Source organism: Rhopilema esculentum, chromosome 11, assembly GCF_057945365.1.
Source record: "Rhopilema esculentum isolate cy_ngs chromosome 11, ASM5794536v1, whole genome shotgun sequence".
Taxonomy (NCBI): Eukaryota; Metazoa; Cnidaria; class Scyphozoa; order Rhizostomeae; family Rhizostomatidae; genus Rhopilema; species Rhopilema esculentum.
In genome coordinates, this window is record NC_142825.1 from 2,792,914 (window position 1) to 2,806,595 (window position 13,682).

The window sequence follows — 13,682 nt, forward strand, 5'->3', positions numbered from 1 at the left end:
GAATGTCTTTCTATACCAATAATTTTCCCAAAATGTGTTTGTTCGATTTGAGCGCTATCTTTGTTGACTTTTGTTTGTTTCAAAAGTGAAACTTTTTGTTTGTTTTTTCTACCGTTTTTGTTATTGTATGTCTTTTTGCAACAATCTTCTTGACTTTTTTTTGCATTAAAGTAAAAATTTTAGAACAGCACAGATTTTTATTTACAAGTGCATAAAAAGCTTTTAGAACTGCATTTTTGTGTAGAACTGCACGTTAAAAAACCCTGCCTAGACCTCGATTATCCTCGTGACGTTCGTGACAGTTTTTCATTCATAGCAAACAATAAATGAAAGTATAGCAATATTATTATATTATTCAGATCTTTTAATCTGGATAAAATATGTCTCGATATGAAAATAAACGTAATCAAACCTGAACAACACGATTCCTTTGAAATTAAATCAATGAAAAGATTATTGCGCTATACATTTCTTCTATTTCTTTTCGTTTATTTTTCCTAATTTTGTCAAAAGTGGGGGGGGGGCTAATTAAAGTTAACAAAAATTAATACAACTGAAAATGGGAGATCTGATGAAATACTAAATTAACAGAACAATATTTATGGATCAACTTTAAAGAACTAAATCGAGACAACAGGAAACGACTCACAACACCCCTTTCTGTACTTGCTTAGAAGTAGACATTTACTTGCTTATTGAATGTTAAGGCATTTTATTGATGTTTGATGTCCTTTCGTGCAGCAATCTAACAGGAAACGTATATCCACTAAAAATTTGCAAAATTGATGGTTCATGAGGGAATTAGAAAGACGAGGAATAAAAAAATCTTAATAAAAATCACTAAGCCAAAATCTCTGCAAAAAGTCTTGGAACACAAACCTAAGTTTTCAGGAACCCTAGGAATAATGTTGGTTTAATGTAGGAAAAAAAGATTTTATGAAGTATGCTTTTAATTGTGGCTAATATGATATTTGTCTAGATTATCAACATTTTTATGGGGGGAGAGGGGATAGGGTGGGAGTAGTAGCATTTGGAAATTGTGCAAAGAACTAAAAATGGAATAAACAATGCACATTGCTGGATGCTCCAAGTAATTTTGACGGCATTGTTTTTTTCATTGCTTTGTCTACAATAATTATGGTTGCATGATTAAAACAATCTTAAAAATAACTTTTCTGCTTTACTTTACAATTAAAAGGATATAAAAAACAAAGTGTATGTTTGAAAAGCATCTATTGAATTTAAAATACACTTCTTAGGGAATTTTCTAGTCAAAGATGATCATCAATATTCTCATTGACAAACATCTTCTTAACCTAAATTTTGATGATCTTCCACCATGCAAGGATTAGGAGAGTTTTGCAATCAGGTTCTCGTATTCTGCATGTCCTTCTTTGGTTGAAACAGCCTTCTTCATTCTTTGATACCATGGTTTAATATTGGTATTCTTCATCATGTCATTAAATGCATCAAGACCTTCAATGGCATTAAGCACACCATAAACCCCCTGCAAGTAGAAGCAATAGAAATGATTGCTATAAAGAAACATAGATAAAAGCATTGGGTGAAAAAGTAGCATCATGTCAGACAGGGCCTTTCTCAACACAATAACTAGGGGACAATTGCCCCTCCAGGCCCAGAGACCTTTTATTGCTTTAAAAAATAAGCTATTGTCCTTCTCTTTAAAAAAATGAAGGCTTGCCCCTACTGCTAATTTCCCTTACAATAGGCTATGATAGTCTTCAATTTCAAAACCAAACATCTTCAATTATACATCTTATCATGATTAAACTGTCAAATGGTTATGAGTCAAAGGGAACAAAGAACAGCCTTGAATAGATAGAAATCATACCAAATCTGCAAGATTTGGTCTGTCACCACCCATGAACTCCCTTTTCTTTCCAACTGCTTTTACCCATTGATTTACATCTCCATACAAACTCTGCCTCACATCGTCTTTAAGATTGTATCTGCAAAAATCAAGTGAAAAATCAATTTGGCTGCCAAAGCTACCAAAGGAGAAAACTATAGCTTTATCTTTAACCAAAATGATAAATATAACTTCAAATAGAGTGAATATTGAAATGGACAGTATGTTGGTTGTAATAGTAATATAAGCTGTGTATTTTTACCTCTTCTTAAGGTTCTTTGACACAACATACATGAAAACAGCCCCACAATATCTTGCCATGAGTCTTTCAAATGCACTGAAATTTCCTGCACTTGAAAAATAATCAAATGCTTGATGTGCCTCCGCCATTGTTCGATAGATGTTGGGAGAAAGCATATGTACCAGAGAACTATCGACCCATTTTCTCCATTTCATTTCCTCTCTGAAAAACAGGAATCATTGACATTGATTAGAAAAGACACTTTCAGTGCAGAAATAATGAAACTCTTATAGTGATACTTTGAAAGAGTGAAATGAAGGATGCACATGGTGTTATTATCTTGAACTTGGGCACCTTGTTCTTTTGAATACTGAGTACTACTAAGTATCAGAGAGTTTTGTTAAACATTCTACTTGATTCATATGCAGATTTGGAGTAATATCTAAATATTTTTTCAAAATAAATGTATACAGACTGGAAAAAGGTATGCAGAACAACAAATTAATTGCATATAAATAAAGAAGAGCAGCAATGTGAACTGTTCCATTATACCAGAGTAGCTTGCATTCAGAAACTTACTTTATACAAGAAAGACTTGCCACAAGAAAGGTGAACAGAATTTAAGTTGCGATATCACTTCTCTTTACATCTTTCTCAAATAAACATCATTATTTAATATTTTCTCTAAGAGTGCAAACTCACTTCACAGCCAAAGCTTCATCTTTCGTTCCCATGGCTTCCATGTACATAACATTATGGCGGTTTTGGTATTCAAACTTTTTCCCTTTGCTTCCTTCAACCTCAATTTTGGGATAGAAAGCAAGGAGGCTATCTAGTGATCCCTTGCCAAGCATGTATGATCTTAGAATACTTATAATAAGTGAAGAATCATTGAGCTGCAAAATAAAAATAGACACCTTAGCACTGCAACATCTGTAGCCAGATTGAAAGAACGGTGTGTCCTCCATCTTTGGTGGAGGACACACCAATTTTAGATACTCTAATCTGATTTATCTAAGTATTGGGAGAAGGGGCAGAACACTGCTTGATAAGCATAGCTTCTCAGTGTCTTAAGAACTACTGTATGATGCTAGATAGAAACAAATAAAAACAAACAAACAAAAAAAAGCCTTGTGTCATAGCCCATGAGTTTGTTGACTGAAACATTAACCAAACTGTGATGCTGATCCTGACTGACAACATCTTCTACCATCATAGGCTTCCAAATGAGAGGCCTGATAATGTATAGCCACGGACAGGAGAATACACCCCCCCCCCCCCTGAAAATTCAATCAATTATATCATTAAAGGATTTGTGAGGAAACTAAAAAACACCTCTTCCTCAACCTCAATTTCATTTTAATGACAATTAAGTAGTTTACTTGAGGGTATCACAAATTTTTTAACAAACACCATCAAAGTGCAGATTTCAGACCACTTATCTCCATTTTCTGCGACATCACTTGAAAATAAGAATTTGATCCTAAATTGGTAGCAGGTTGTAGTAGATTGCAATAGGTTCAAATATGAAAGTTGCAGCAATCTGCATGCCTGAAAGACACAGTGCATCAAAGATTTTTATCCAAAAGTATTTTGTGCCCCATATCCTAATTTTTCAGTGCCAAATCATTTAAAATTTTTTCGAAAATATACAAGTGCATTGTTTACACTGACTTTCCATTCAACCTCATCCAACTTGTTGTACAAACACAATAAGACCAAAAAGTTGCATGTGTAAACAAAATTTTAAATGATTTGGCACTGAAAAATTAGGATATGGGGCACAAAATACTTTTGGATAAAAATCTTTGATGCACTGTGTCTGTCAGATTCACCCTGACAAGTCCATAAGAGTACTGATATCTTGGCAGGTCTCTGCACAAAGGATTTGTTTTGCAGCCAAAATAAAGACAGGCCAGACCATCTGGTGGTTTATTCACCAAAATTAGATTACCCTTTTTCAAAATAGGGAACGATTTGAATAAAAAATTTTGATCAGTTCTTTGACAGTACAGAATTTGAAAATGGCTTTGAAAAAAGCAAACTTTTTATAACATACTGGCTAGAGGCTTTTTTGTCTGACACTCCTCAGAACATAAAATTAGGAGAGCCCTTCCATCCATTCAAAAGGAAATTGCGTTTCTACCAACCAAAAAAGTTCTGTTGTTGATGAATTTACATGCCAGTGTGATTCTGGCTCATAGGACGCACAACCCAAAGATTGGGGAGAAGGATAGAACAGTTTTGGAATCAATCTACATACAAACGAAAAAGCCGCCATTGTGTAGACAGAAGGAGTTTGTTTTCTCTCTTGGACTCCAGTGGTAATTTTTCTTTAGGCACACAGCACTGATTGGTCAACTATACCGGTCTTGTGCTTGCATTTTTCAGGTTGGTCTATTTTGATCCACAACTGGGTATAATATATTTTTCATTGTGTTCTTTCGGGCCCTCATTCAGACGTTTTATGCTCTGAAGAATGTCAGACGAAAAAGATTTTAGCCAGTTTGTTATGAAATGTTTGCTTTTTCAAAGCCATTAATAAGAAATTACTTGGTAACTCCATATGTTAACTCTACCTGTTGAGATTCGTTGACAATGACAATTGGCACTTTCCGATATTCTGAAAATTTGATTTCCTTCCTTAGCAATGGATTTACTTCAATTTTTTCGTATTCAATGCCATAGTAGTCCAAGAATGCTCGTACTTTACAACAGAATGGACAGTTTTCATATTGGTACAGCTTCACCTTCAAATTAGGGCTTTCTTTGGATAGTGTAAAATCATCGGATGTGTCCAGACGATCTGAAGCAAATTCGTGTGTATCGTTCATACAAAGGCTCACAAACCAGCCTGGCAAGGCTTGAACTGAAAAATCAGAAAAGCTTTTCACCATGACAATCCCTCCAGTAAAACCTGCTGCAAGTGAACCTGCACGCTTCAAAAAACTACTCTGCTTCTTGTTACGTAAGGAGAAGAGGGTCCCTCTTAGGCCTTCTGACCAGGTCGATACTCTCATCTGCGATGGTTGGTTTTGTATCAGCACAGTTTTAGTAGATCTAATGATATTTCTTGCAAGAATAATCGTTCTCCTTGATGTTTCCATTCTGAAAACACACAGCTTTATAAAATTACATAAAAAATTGCTTTATTTCCCACCGTGCTCTGATTTCTGACCAAACAGCACCGTGCAACATGTTACTCTAGCCTCGCTCACAGAATTACGTTGTCTTATTTTCTATCGTGTCTTTTATTTCCTCTGACCTGCAAGTGACTCACAACTACCCACAACCGAACAAGGGGTGCGGCAAGGAGTTCCCCACTTTCTAATCTAACAGGGCCGCATGAAAAAAGAGGCAGTAGGCTATGTCACACTTAAGCTAACAGGGGCAGTAGGGGCCAAATTATGCCCTTATGAACAACAAAGAACACAATGGGCAGGCACGAAGCCAAGGGGGCACAGCCTGCCCAACTAGAATTATTTGCCCCTCTGTTCCCGTCCAAAAACTTAAGAATAGAAAGGTGTTTTTGTCTAAAAACTTAGAAAACGGCGTCTACCTACACGACTTTCGAAAAAAATCTCAACAAGGTTTATGCATCTGTGCATTCATGGTGCAAACTAATATCGACTGTGCACCAGTCCACACAATGCTACACCGACCGAGTCGATCCAACTGCTGATATGCTTCAGCCTGCGTTCAATGCTTGTTTTCGGCACTGATGCTTCCATCGAAGACGCCAAGCTGCAAAACGAGACTGAAACTTCCTTCATTTTGAACAACAATCTTTGATGTCACTGCAGTTTGGGTACTTTTTAAATATTTGAGAGTCAATTGACAACTTTCTTTCGAGTAAACGAAATGATAAGGCTCCCTTGAACTTATCATTATGGCGCAGTTCCCTTTTACAGTTAATTTTTTTTATTATTGTTTTTTCAATATGTAATAAAAAACAAGACTTCTCTTCAGATGTTTGCGTCTCTAATCGCCAGTGAAGGAAGATTACAAAGACTCTACAAAAACTCATTACAATGCAAAAATTCTTTATCCTATATACTATTGCAAGATGATAAACCTGTAACAAATTCTGTATCAATTGCGAGGTATCAATTTTTTGAAGGTTCTTCAATACCGTTACTTAAGTTCTCGCCTTCAAAAAACAAGCAATGAGCTCCTTCGCTTCGCTAAATTGACAAGCCGATCTTAACTGTTTAACTCGGCATTGCCCACCAGGAGCGTCCCTAAAGGAGGGCCCTTTCCCCCTTGTCCGTCAGCACATAATGCTTTTCTCACCCTGTAGTATAATTTTAATCTTTTTGCAACAGTTGCAACGTATTAAGATTTCTGCAGCAGCTTAACTTTCAAAGCATGGCACTAAAAATGCTTCAAATTTAAATTTTAGGATTCTAAATATCAAAGTAGAAGCACATAAAAGCAGCATTCAAAATTACGACCATACCCAAAAAGAGTGAGACACGCCCTTTTGTCGGCAAAAAGCAAAACTTTACCCCTCAGGAAAAACTTTTTGGCTTCGCCCCTGTTGCCCGCCCATCTTTTCAGTGCTGGCTTCATGCCTGTCAAACGGTAATTTATTGGTCCCCTATTCACCAGTTTTCTCCCGTACATTTCCAGTGCAGGCGTTTCTGTTCAAACCCATATCATGCTCATGACTCAATATCATAACTCAAAACAATGAGCAAATATTGAACTTTTTGCAATTTTCTTATCTGTCTATTATTTTTCTTAAAATCGGATAGCACTATTGGGCATAAGAGACTTGTTTCTCAGCGATGATTTGTGAAATTATTCATATTTATCTACTTGTATGCCAGGGATGAATTGTTTAAGATTAGGCAAAGGAAAAGGGATCTCTTAGATTCTTAACCAAAGTCTTGGCCCAGACCTCGACGTTTCGACTCCTCACTCTCTGTTGCCAAATCTTGGTGAAATGTTGCTTAACCTACATTGGCAATACCTTTGAATATAATTTAAACTCAAACGAAATTCTTCTCGACTATTAAAATACAGTAAAACGAATTTGTATGAAAATCAGTCTCATTGCTCTCCCTTAAAATTTGATCACCATGACGCGCCTACAGCCATTTTTCATAACTGGTTAAGACCTCAATTCTTCAATTGAGGCTCAGGCATTAAAGATGAGTTTACTGCTATTGTAATCTACACTGGTGCCGTGACCAGGATTCGTATCGTCCGTCTACGTTTTGTTCGTTCATTCGCTGCCGTGCACATATCGAAGTAAGAAAGGTTGAAGCAGGAGTGGTAGAAGATTCACAGTTCAATCACCGATCAAAGCCTGACAAGGCGTCCAGTCAATTTGAGGGTCTTACCAAAGGCTAACAAATGACCCTGTTTCAATAATAACACTACCACTTGGGGGTATTTGAAGTAGTTTGAGGCCATAATGGGAGTACCCCCCCCCCCCCCCGAGGTCAAAGCGTAAATGTATGCCATGTGATTGTTAGTCGTGTGACTTTACTTTTCAAGTTCATTAAATTAATGAACTAACATTAATGAATTGTGAGTTGACTTCGGTGCTAATGACTATTTATTCGGTAGAAAAGCATACAAGATGTCGTTAAGCATGGCAAACTGATCGACTTTGATGTCTGCTGATACATCGCACGAAAAGTACAATTGAACATTAGTTGTCTCTATAGCAATGAGTTCAAAGCAACTAGCTTTACGCTATTTGGTAAAATACCAATGCTTAAATGGTTTTTTTTTTTTATATATTCTCATAAAATTTTACAAAACAGACAACTACAAGACGATACCACAGGGAGCATGGAAATACATAGCAACCCTGTGGCCATTACATTAAACATATTTGATTCAAATTAAGGTTGCATTAAATGTTGCAAATTACATGGTACAGATTACTAATAATTAAAGACATTTACAATTTGGATGTTAAAACAAAAAACAAGGACAAACTACATTGACGAAACAAAACAAGAACAATGAAAGACAAATTACATAGGAGAGAAAATTTATAAAACTACTTAATGAAACCTTTCAGAGGTCTGAATATATTTTAATGTTGCCTCAAGAATTTTTGTATTTGAATTTAAAGATAATTTTTCGTGACCATAAAGAATTATTTGCAGTAAAGCTTCATTCGAAAGGTTTGTTAATCCATGGGGTTGCAATATAGCCCTCACATTGTCAAGAAGATCACGTCTATCTGTATCATAAGCATGGCAGAGCAGCAAAAAGTGTTCCGTATCCTCAATACCATCATTTACTGGGAATTTAAAGGATTCAGGGTATCACTGAAGTTATGTTTGAATTTGTGAAAATTCAGCTTGCTAAGTCCAACACGAAGTTGTGTCAAAATGGATAAACCTACCACTGGTTTAATGGCTTAAATGGTTTCAGGTGTTAAATTTTCCCCTGCCCCCCACTCTTTCCGTCCCGTGTCGGAGCCCATGACAATGCTTGCCAACTAACGAGGGTATGGAGACAACAACTGGCGTAGCAAGGGCTCCAATGCAAGTGGGGACAAACTGGTTGAGGGTAGAACAGGGGTTACAATCATCTAGCAGACAATTTAAAAAAACTTAAAGTATTAATATTGAATAAATTTAGCAAATTTATGCGAAATTCCACGACGCTATGGTCAACCCCACAATGATTGAAATTGTAGGAAAGAGGGTTGCAACACATTCAGCACCCCAACAAATGTAAAGGATCGTGAATCTGACCTCTTCTATTTTCCTTCACTTTTATAACAATAATATGCACCGAGAGCATATTCTTTAGCAAAAATAGAACAGTTCAGTGTCGCCTGTTTTCACTTGACTTCAGTGTCACGTAAAGACATTCTAAATTCTAAATACTTCAATACTTCAGTGGGGAAAACTGTTGCCAATATTGACATATTTTGCAATTTACATCCTTTCTTCAAGAGTCTTTAGCTCGATGTATTGACGCATGGCACAAGACCATCCGAGACCTTGTAATAAAGGATCTTTGAGCTTCCACTGACAATGGCTATATTTAAACTAAAATAGAACAACAGATATAGGAAAATTCCATGCTTTTTTAAAAATAAAGGTTTTGCTTAACTTGATTAAAACATGTTTACTTCTTCTACACTTTGATAAAAATCGGTAGACAAAACTTTAAGACGACAAAGCAGAGACAAGTGACAGGCAAAGAAAATAAAATTTAGAAGCAGTTTTACATCAGAGGAAAAGAAAACAAGAAAACCTCTTGCACAAACCGTTTTTAATAATATATTTACTGTAGGTATAAAAAAAAAGTGTTGGAATTCAGGTAATAGAACGAGGGAATGGGGCGAGAGAATAAGCATTAGGAAAGCTCCAATAGCAGCCTGAGTCAGCAGCAAGTCAAAGATCTTCAACAAAGTTACATTTAAAGATTATCAAAAACTTGATTGATTAAAATGAAATTTTTCATACCTCTTTTGATCAGTAAGATTACGAAATTCCTCTGTATCCCACAAGCTTGACACGCTAAAAGGAAAGGTTAGTTGAGAATATGTTAAAATGTGACATTTGTTACTTGAAGACTGCATGAAACTTTTCTGCTTTACAAAAAAGAGGGGTCATACACAAATGGCATCCTTGCAGGGAGGGGAGGGGTAATGGCCTGGGTGATGAAAGTAGCATATGACATCTGGCATATCTACTTGGTCTGCTTTCATTACTCCATGTGGTTGCTCTGGCTGTATATCTTTCACAGCTATGCTACAAAAGAGATGGTATTTTTTATTATCAACAGAAAACGAATCTCTGAACGAATCTCTAGATTCAACAACACAAACTAAGATAAGCGTTTCTGTTAGAAACTAAGCCAACAGCTTCTCTGGGAAGGCATTTGGCTTTACTTTGAAGACAGTTCATAGTTGTGTCCCTTACAAAAGCTTTATTTTCATTTTTCTGAACTATTATTCCATATTTTATTTAGCTTTCAAGCTTAAAGAACAATATTAGGAGATTCATTATTTTATTTTATGTACTCTTAGCTAAAGAAATATTCTGTTTCTATTTTTCATGAAGATGATTTGCATTCCCAAAATGCTTACAAACCCTTAGAGAAGATCAATTCCCAAAATAAATTGTTACAAAAAATGTTAGCAGCTCAAATCACAAACTTTGCTTACCTGTGATAATTTTACAAACAATATTAATAGAAATTGCTTCAAAGACTGTTTTTATTTTAACAATATCGAAAAATCAAAATTCCAAAATCCCCCTTCTATCAACAACATTGTGTTGCCTCAGGCATCCACAAATCGTCTGCTTGATCCAATAGGCCGAAGGGGAAGTTTTGCCTTTTAATTGGGCATTTTTGACCAACTGAACTGTATTTTCAACTCGGTTGGGTTCATGAATGAATGACCTACTCTATGCCAACGTGCATTCTCTCTTTTAAATTTGTACACTTATCTCTAGCATAATCCTTGAACTAGATTCACATTTGCTAAAAACATAACAAAATGGCTTCATCAAATCAGTTGTTTCTCTGGCAGTGAAAAACCATTTTGCTTTTAAATTCTTATTTTTTAATTTTAGCTCATCATGCTGAATTACCACAAAAAACTATACATGTACAACTAACCTCTCTGGCTGAAACACAGAGCTACCACTAATCGGTAAAAAGAATTCTCTACCCAGATCCTGAAAATAAAAGTACAGTATATCTCTATCACATTTTTCATAACTGATTTTCATAACCTTTTTTGCTTTACAAAATAGAGAGGGTTCATACATAAATAACATCCTTACATATAATGTCATTTTTTATCTCTATGCTTGTACATATTTTCTAGCCTAATTTTATTTAATATAATAAAGACTATACATACATTTGGTGATATTTACTTATAGGTTTTTGTTTTATTAATTATTTATATTACATTACATTACATTACGTTACGTTACATTACATTACATTACATTACATTACATTACATTACATTACATTACATTACATTACATTACATTACATTACATTACATTTTCTTCTTAAAAATACTGGTATTGAACATGTTCACATCCTTTGAACAAAAAATAACTGGAACAATGAAAGAGTCAAACAAAATACTGAAGGGTGCCTTTACTGATGTTTTAGCAAACATATATAAAAATAACCTAATCAGGGGGACAAATTTATAAACAATATTTACAAGAAATGATTGATGGATCGGGTATTAAACCTTAATACAAAAAACCAGTACCTCCTTTTTCTTTGAACCACTTATTAGTACCCTTTGCAGACTTGGAAATGCATGAAGTTTCACATCAAACCAGTGACAAACTAATGACAAAAATATTTCTTCAAAAATATTTCAAGCAGTGCATAAACATTGAAGCAGTCTAGTTCTAAAACAATGTCACAATGATTGGACAAAAATTGCACAAACAATTCAAAATGATATGTTAAGATAGGATAATTTCAGAATCCAACTCGTTTAAATATTGGGCTAAAAGTAAATAAACCAAATACAAGACTGCTGATACCTTCAATAAGGTTGATGTACACTGCAATAGCCAGAAATATCAAATTTTGATCATTTATTCCTGATTGCCTCAAAATTGTCACCTTGAAAATGGAGATAAAATTGAATGCACATTGACACCCACATTTATTTTATTACACACAAAGAAAAAGCCTGCATCATTTGTTGATAGATGCAGGAAGGGCTGTTGCTACCTGGGGGATGTGGGGATATGACACCCCTGTTGGAAAAAAATTCCATTGTAAAATTTAGGAGTTTTGTTGGCAAATAAAGGATGGCTCACCCACTTTGCCAAATAAAGGATGGCAAATAAAGGATGGCACACCCATTGTGCTCTGGGGGCTGAATCGGATCAGCCCCCAGAGCACAATGGCCAACAACGGTTCTGGATGTATAAATGGCAAGCAAAATATTATTCTAGAAGCATGAGAAATGGTGGACATAGATCAAAACTGAGCACAAACATTTTGGACCTTATTAGAAACTACTTACAAGAAAGCCAGCCAAGAGAAAGAATAAGTTATTCATTTCGTTATCTGGGAAAAAAAATTGGGGTTCCAAAAGAGTCTGTTTTAGGGTCTATTTTACTCAATATCTTAATCAATGTCATCTTTCTCTTCATTAAATCTTCAAAAATATGGAATAGCTCCAAAGGTACCCCCGATTTGCCGGTCAGACCTGCATAAACCCTCATAAACTTGCTGATCCGTGAGGCAATTAAAATTATAAATTATAGTGTTACTACAGGCCTGGCCATAAGACTTTTACCAGAGGAGCAGTAAACGCTCTCCTAGTAATTTCTGGGTGTGTTATTTAATTTATAAATGAATATGAACAGAAACAAAGGGAAAATTGATTTCAAGGCGAGCAATTTGCTTTTTAGAGCCATTTAGGAGAGCAGATCTGTAGCTCACTTCCTGAATCGAGGAGAGCCTGGATGGAAGGGAGCAAGAACTATGGCTCTACTGTTAGCATAAAAGCCGACTTGCCTTGCTTTATGCACTAAGGTATATAAACATATATACCTGACCCACTAATGACTTCTAAAAAGTTAGGAGCTAGCATGCAGCATGGATGTTGGATTTGTTGGTGTACACATGTGTATTCATTGCCAAATGGTTTTTAGACAACTTAATGAAACGTCGTAAGACCCCATTGTGAATTTGTGAACAAATCTAGAGATGCAACAGTTCATTTGGGCAGTGTAAGTTTTAAGAAAAACATGCCACTTTTACAGGCAATTTTCGACAAAAAATTTAGTTTCATAAAGCACGGGCTATGGCTATACTGTTTCAAGCAGTCAACTTTAAAAAATCAAAAGTGTTGACAAAAACGATAATTTAATAAATAAGGAACAGAAAGCACTTATTGAAACCTTTGGGTGATTATAAAACCATTCACTTCTATCAAATCTATTCCCTGTTGCTTCTTTCATGACAACAGTATTGATGTGGTCTTCTCAAATCCTCGATAATAATTTCTCAATGGCGGCCTCGTTTTGGAAATTTTCCTGATCTCTATAAAGCAGGGGTCGGCAACCTTTATAAAACAGGGGGCCAAAGTTGATTTGTGAAATGCATAACAGGGCCGCAACTCAAAATACAGTGTAATTTCAAAATACAGTGTAAAGCACCTTTTCGTCAGCGTGCTTTGACATTTTCTTTGGAAAATCCTAACTCGTGAGCAGTGGCGTAGCGTGAGCGCAGAACTTAGGCATGCGGTAACATAAAATAAACGGCTATGTTGAATAAATGTAATGGTAATTTCAGTTTCTAAAAAATACAAGCGGTAATAAATGATAATCGTGATAGCAAATTTTGATTTTCAAAGTAACAAATCATTTGTACTCTAATTCTAATCAATCAAGGTGTCTATTCTTTGCATCAGAGGCTCCGACAGAGGTTGGAAAATGAAGGGGGGCCAAGGGAAAAATTATCATCCATGCGAAAGTTTTTGAAAAAGGCTCAATTGTTTAGCAAGAATTTTCAGAATAACTCCTAGTGCTAAAACTGCTTTGCAAATGATTTTATTCTTATTCATATTCCTCAAGAAAAGGCATCACC

At 35.5% G+C, this 13,682-nt stretch overlaps 2 protein-coding genes across 3 annotated transcripts; both read right to left on the reverse strand.

The window, feature by feature from the left end:
- Window positions 1-327: 327 nt before the first annotated feature.
- Window positions 328-5,331, reverse strand: LOC135693675 (prostaglandin E synthase 2). The gene is made up of 5 exons (XM_065212211.2): window positions 4,691-5,331; window positions 2,814-3,007; window positions 2,133-2,333; window positions 1,853-1,970; window positions 328-1,507 (listed from the first exon to the last, which is right to left on the reverse strand). The coding sequence occupies exons 1-5, from the start codon at window positions 5,216-5,218 to the stop codon at window positions 1,349-1,351; spliced, it is 1,200 nt and encodes a 399-aa protein (XP_065068283.2). The 5' UTR covers window positions 5,219-5,331; the 3' UTR covers window positions 328-1,348.
- A 2,496-nt stretch (window positions 5,332-7,827) lies between these two features.
- On the reverse strand, window positions 7,828-13,144 carry LOC148958933 (tRNA-splicing endonuclease subunit Sen15-like). 2 transcript variants are annotated; one of them, XM_089111210.1, is made up of 7 exons: window positions 12,995-13,144; window positions 11,621-11,702; window positions 11,338-11,417; window positions 10,719-10,777; window positions 9,774-9,844; window positions 9,557-9,610; window positions 7,828-9,136 (listed from the first exon to the last, which is right to left on the reverse strand). In XM_089111210.1, the coding sequence occupies exons 1-7, from the start codon at window positions 13,052-13,054 to the stop codon at window positions 9,132-9,134; spliced, it is 411 nt and encodes a 136-aa protein (XP_088967336.1). In that variant the 5' UTR covers window positions 13,055-13,144; the 3' UTR covers window positions 7,828-9,131. The 2 variants fall into 2 exon arrangements, with proteins under 2 accessions (XP_088967336.1, XP_088967335.1); XM_089111209.1 differs by lacking the exon at window positions 9,774-9,844 and having other exon boundaries at window positions 7,840-9,136; window positions 12,995-13,129.
- Window positions 13,145-13,682: the final 538 nt, after the last annotated feature.

What these genes read in the sequence shown, in the direction of transcription:
- LOC135693675 (XM_065212211.2), bottom strand. Translation starts at nt 5,218, where the DNA reads ATGGAAACATCAAGGAGAACGATTATTCTTGCAAGAAATATCATTAGA. An exon ending in TTGTCAACGAATCTCAACAG is followed by an intron (nt 3,008 to 4,690) that starts GTAGAGTTAACA and finishes TTTATTTTGCAG; the next exon opens with CTCAATGATTCTTCACTTAT. An exon ending in GACCAAATCTTGCAGATTTG is followed by an intron (nt 1,508 to 1,852) that starts GTATGATTTCTA and finishes TTCTACTTGCAG; the next exon opens with GGGGTTTATGGTGTGCTTAA.
- LOC148958933 (XM_089111209.1), bottom strand. Translation starts at nt 13,054, where the DNA reads ATGAAAGAAGCAACAGGGAATAGATTTGATAGAAGTGAATGGTTTTAT. An exon ending in TCTGTGTTTCAGCCAGAGAG is followed by an intron (nt 9,611 to 10,718) that starts GTTAGTTGTACA and finishes CTTTCCTTTTAG; the next exon opens with CGTGTCAAGCTTGTGGGATA. An exon ending in AATCTTACTGATCAAAAGAG is followed by an intron (nt 9,137 to 9,556) that starts GTATGAAAAATT and finishes GTTCTATTTTAG; the next exon opens with TTTAAATATAGCCATTGTCA.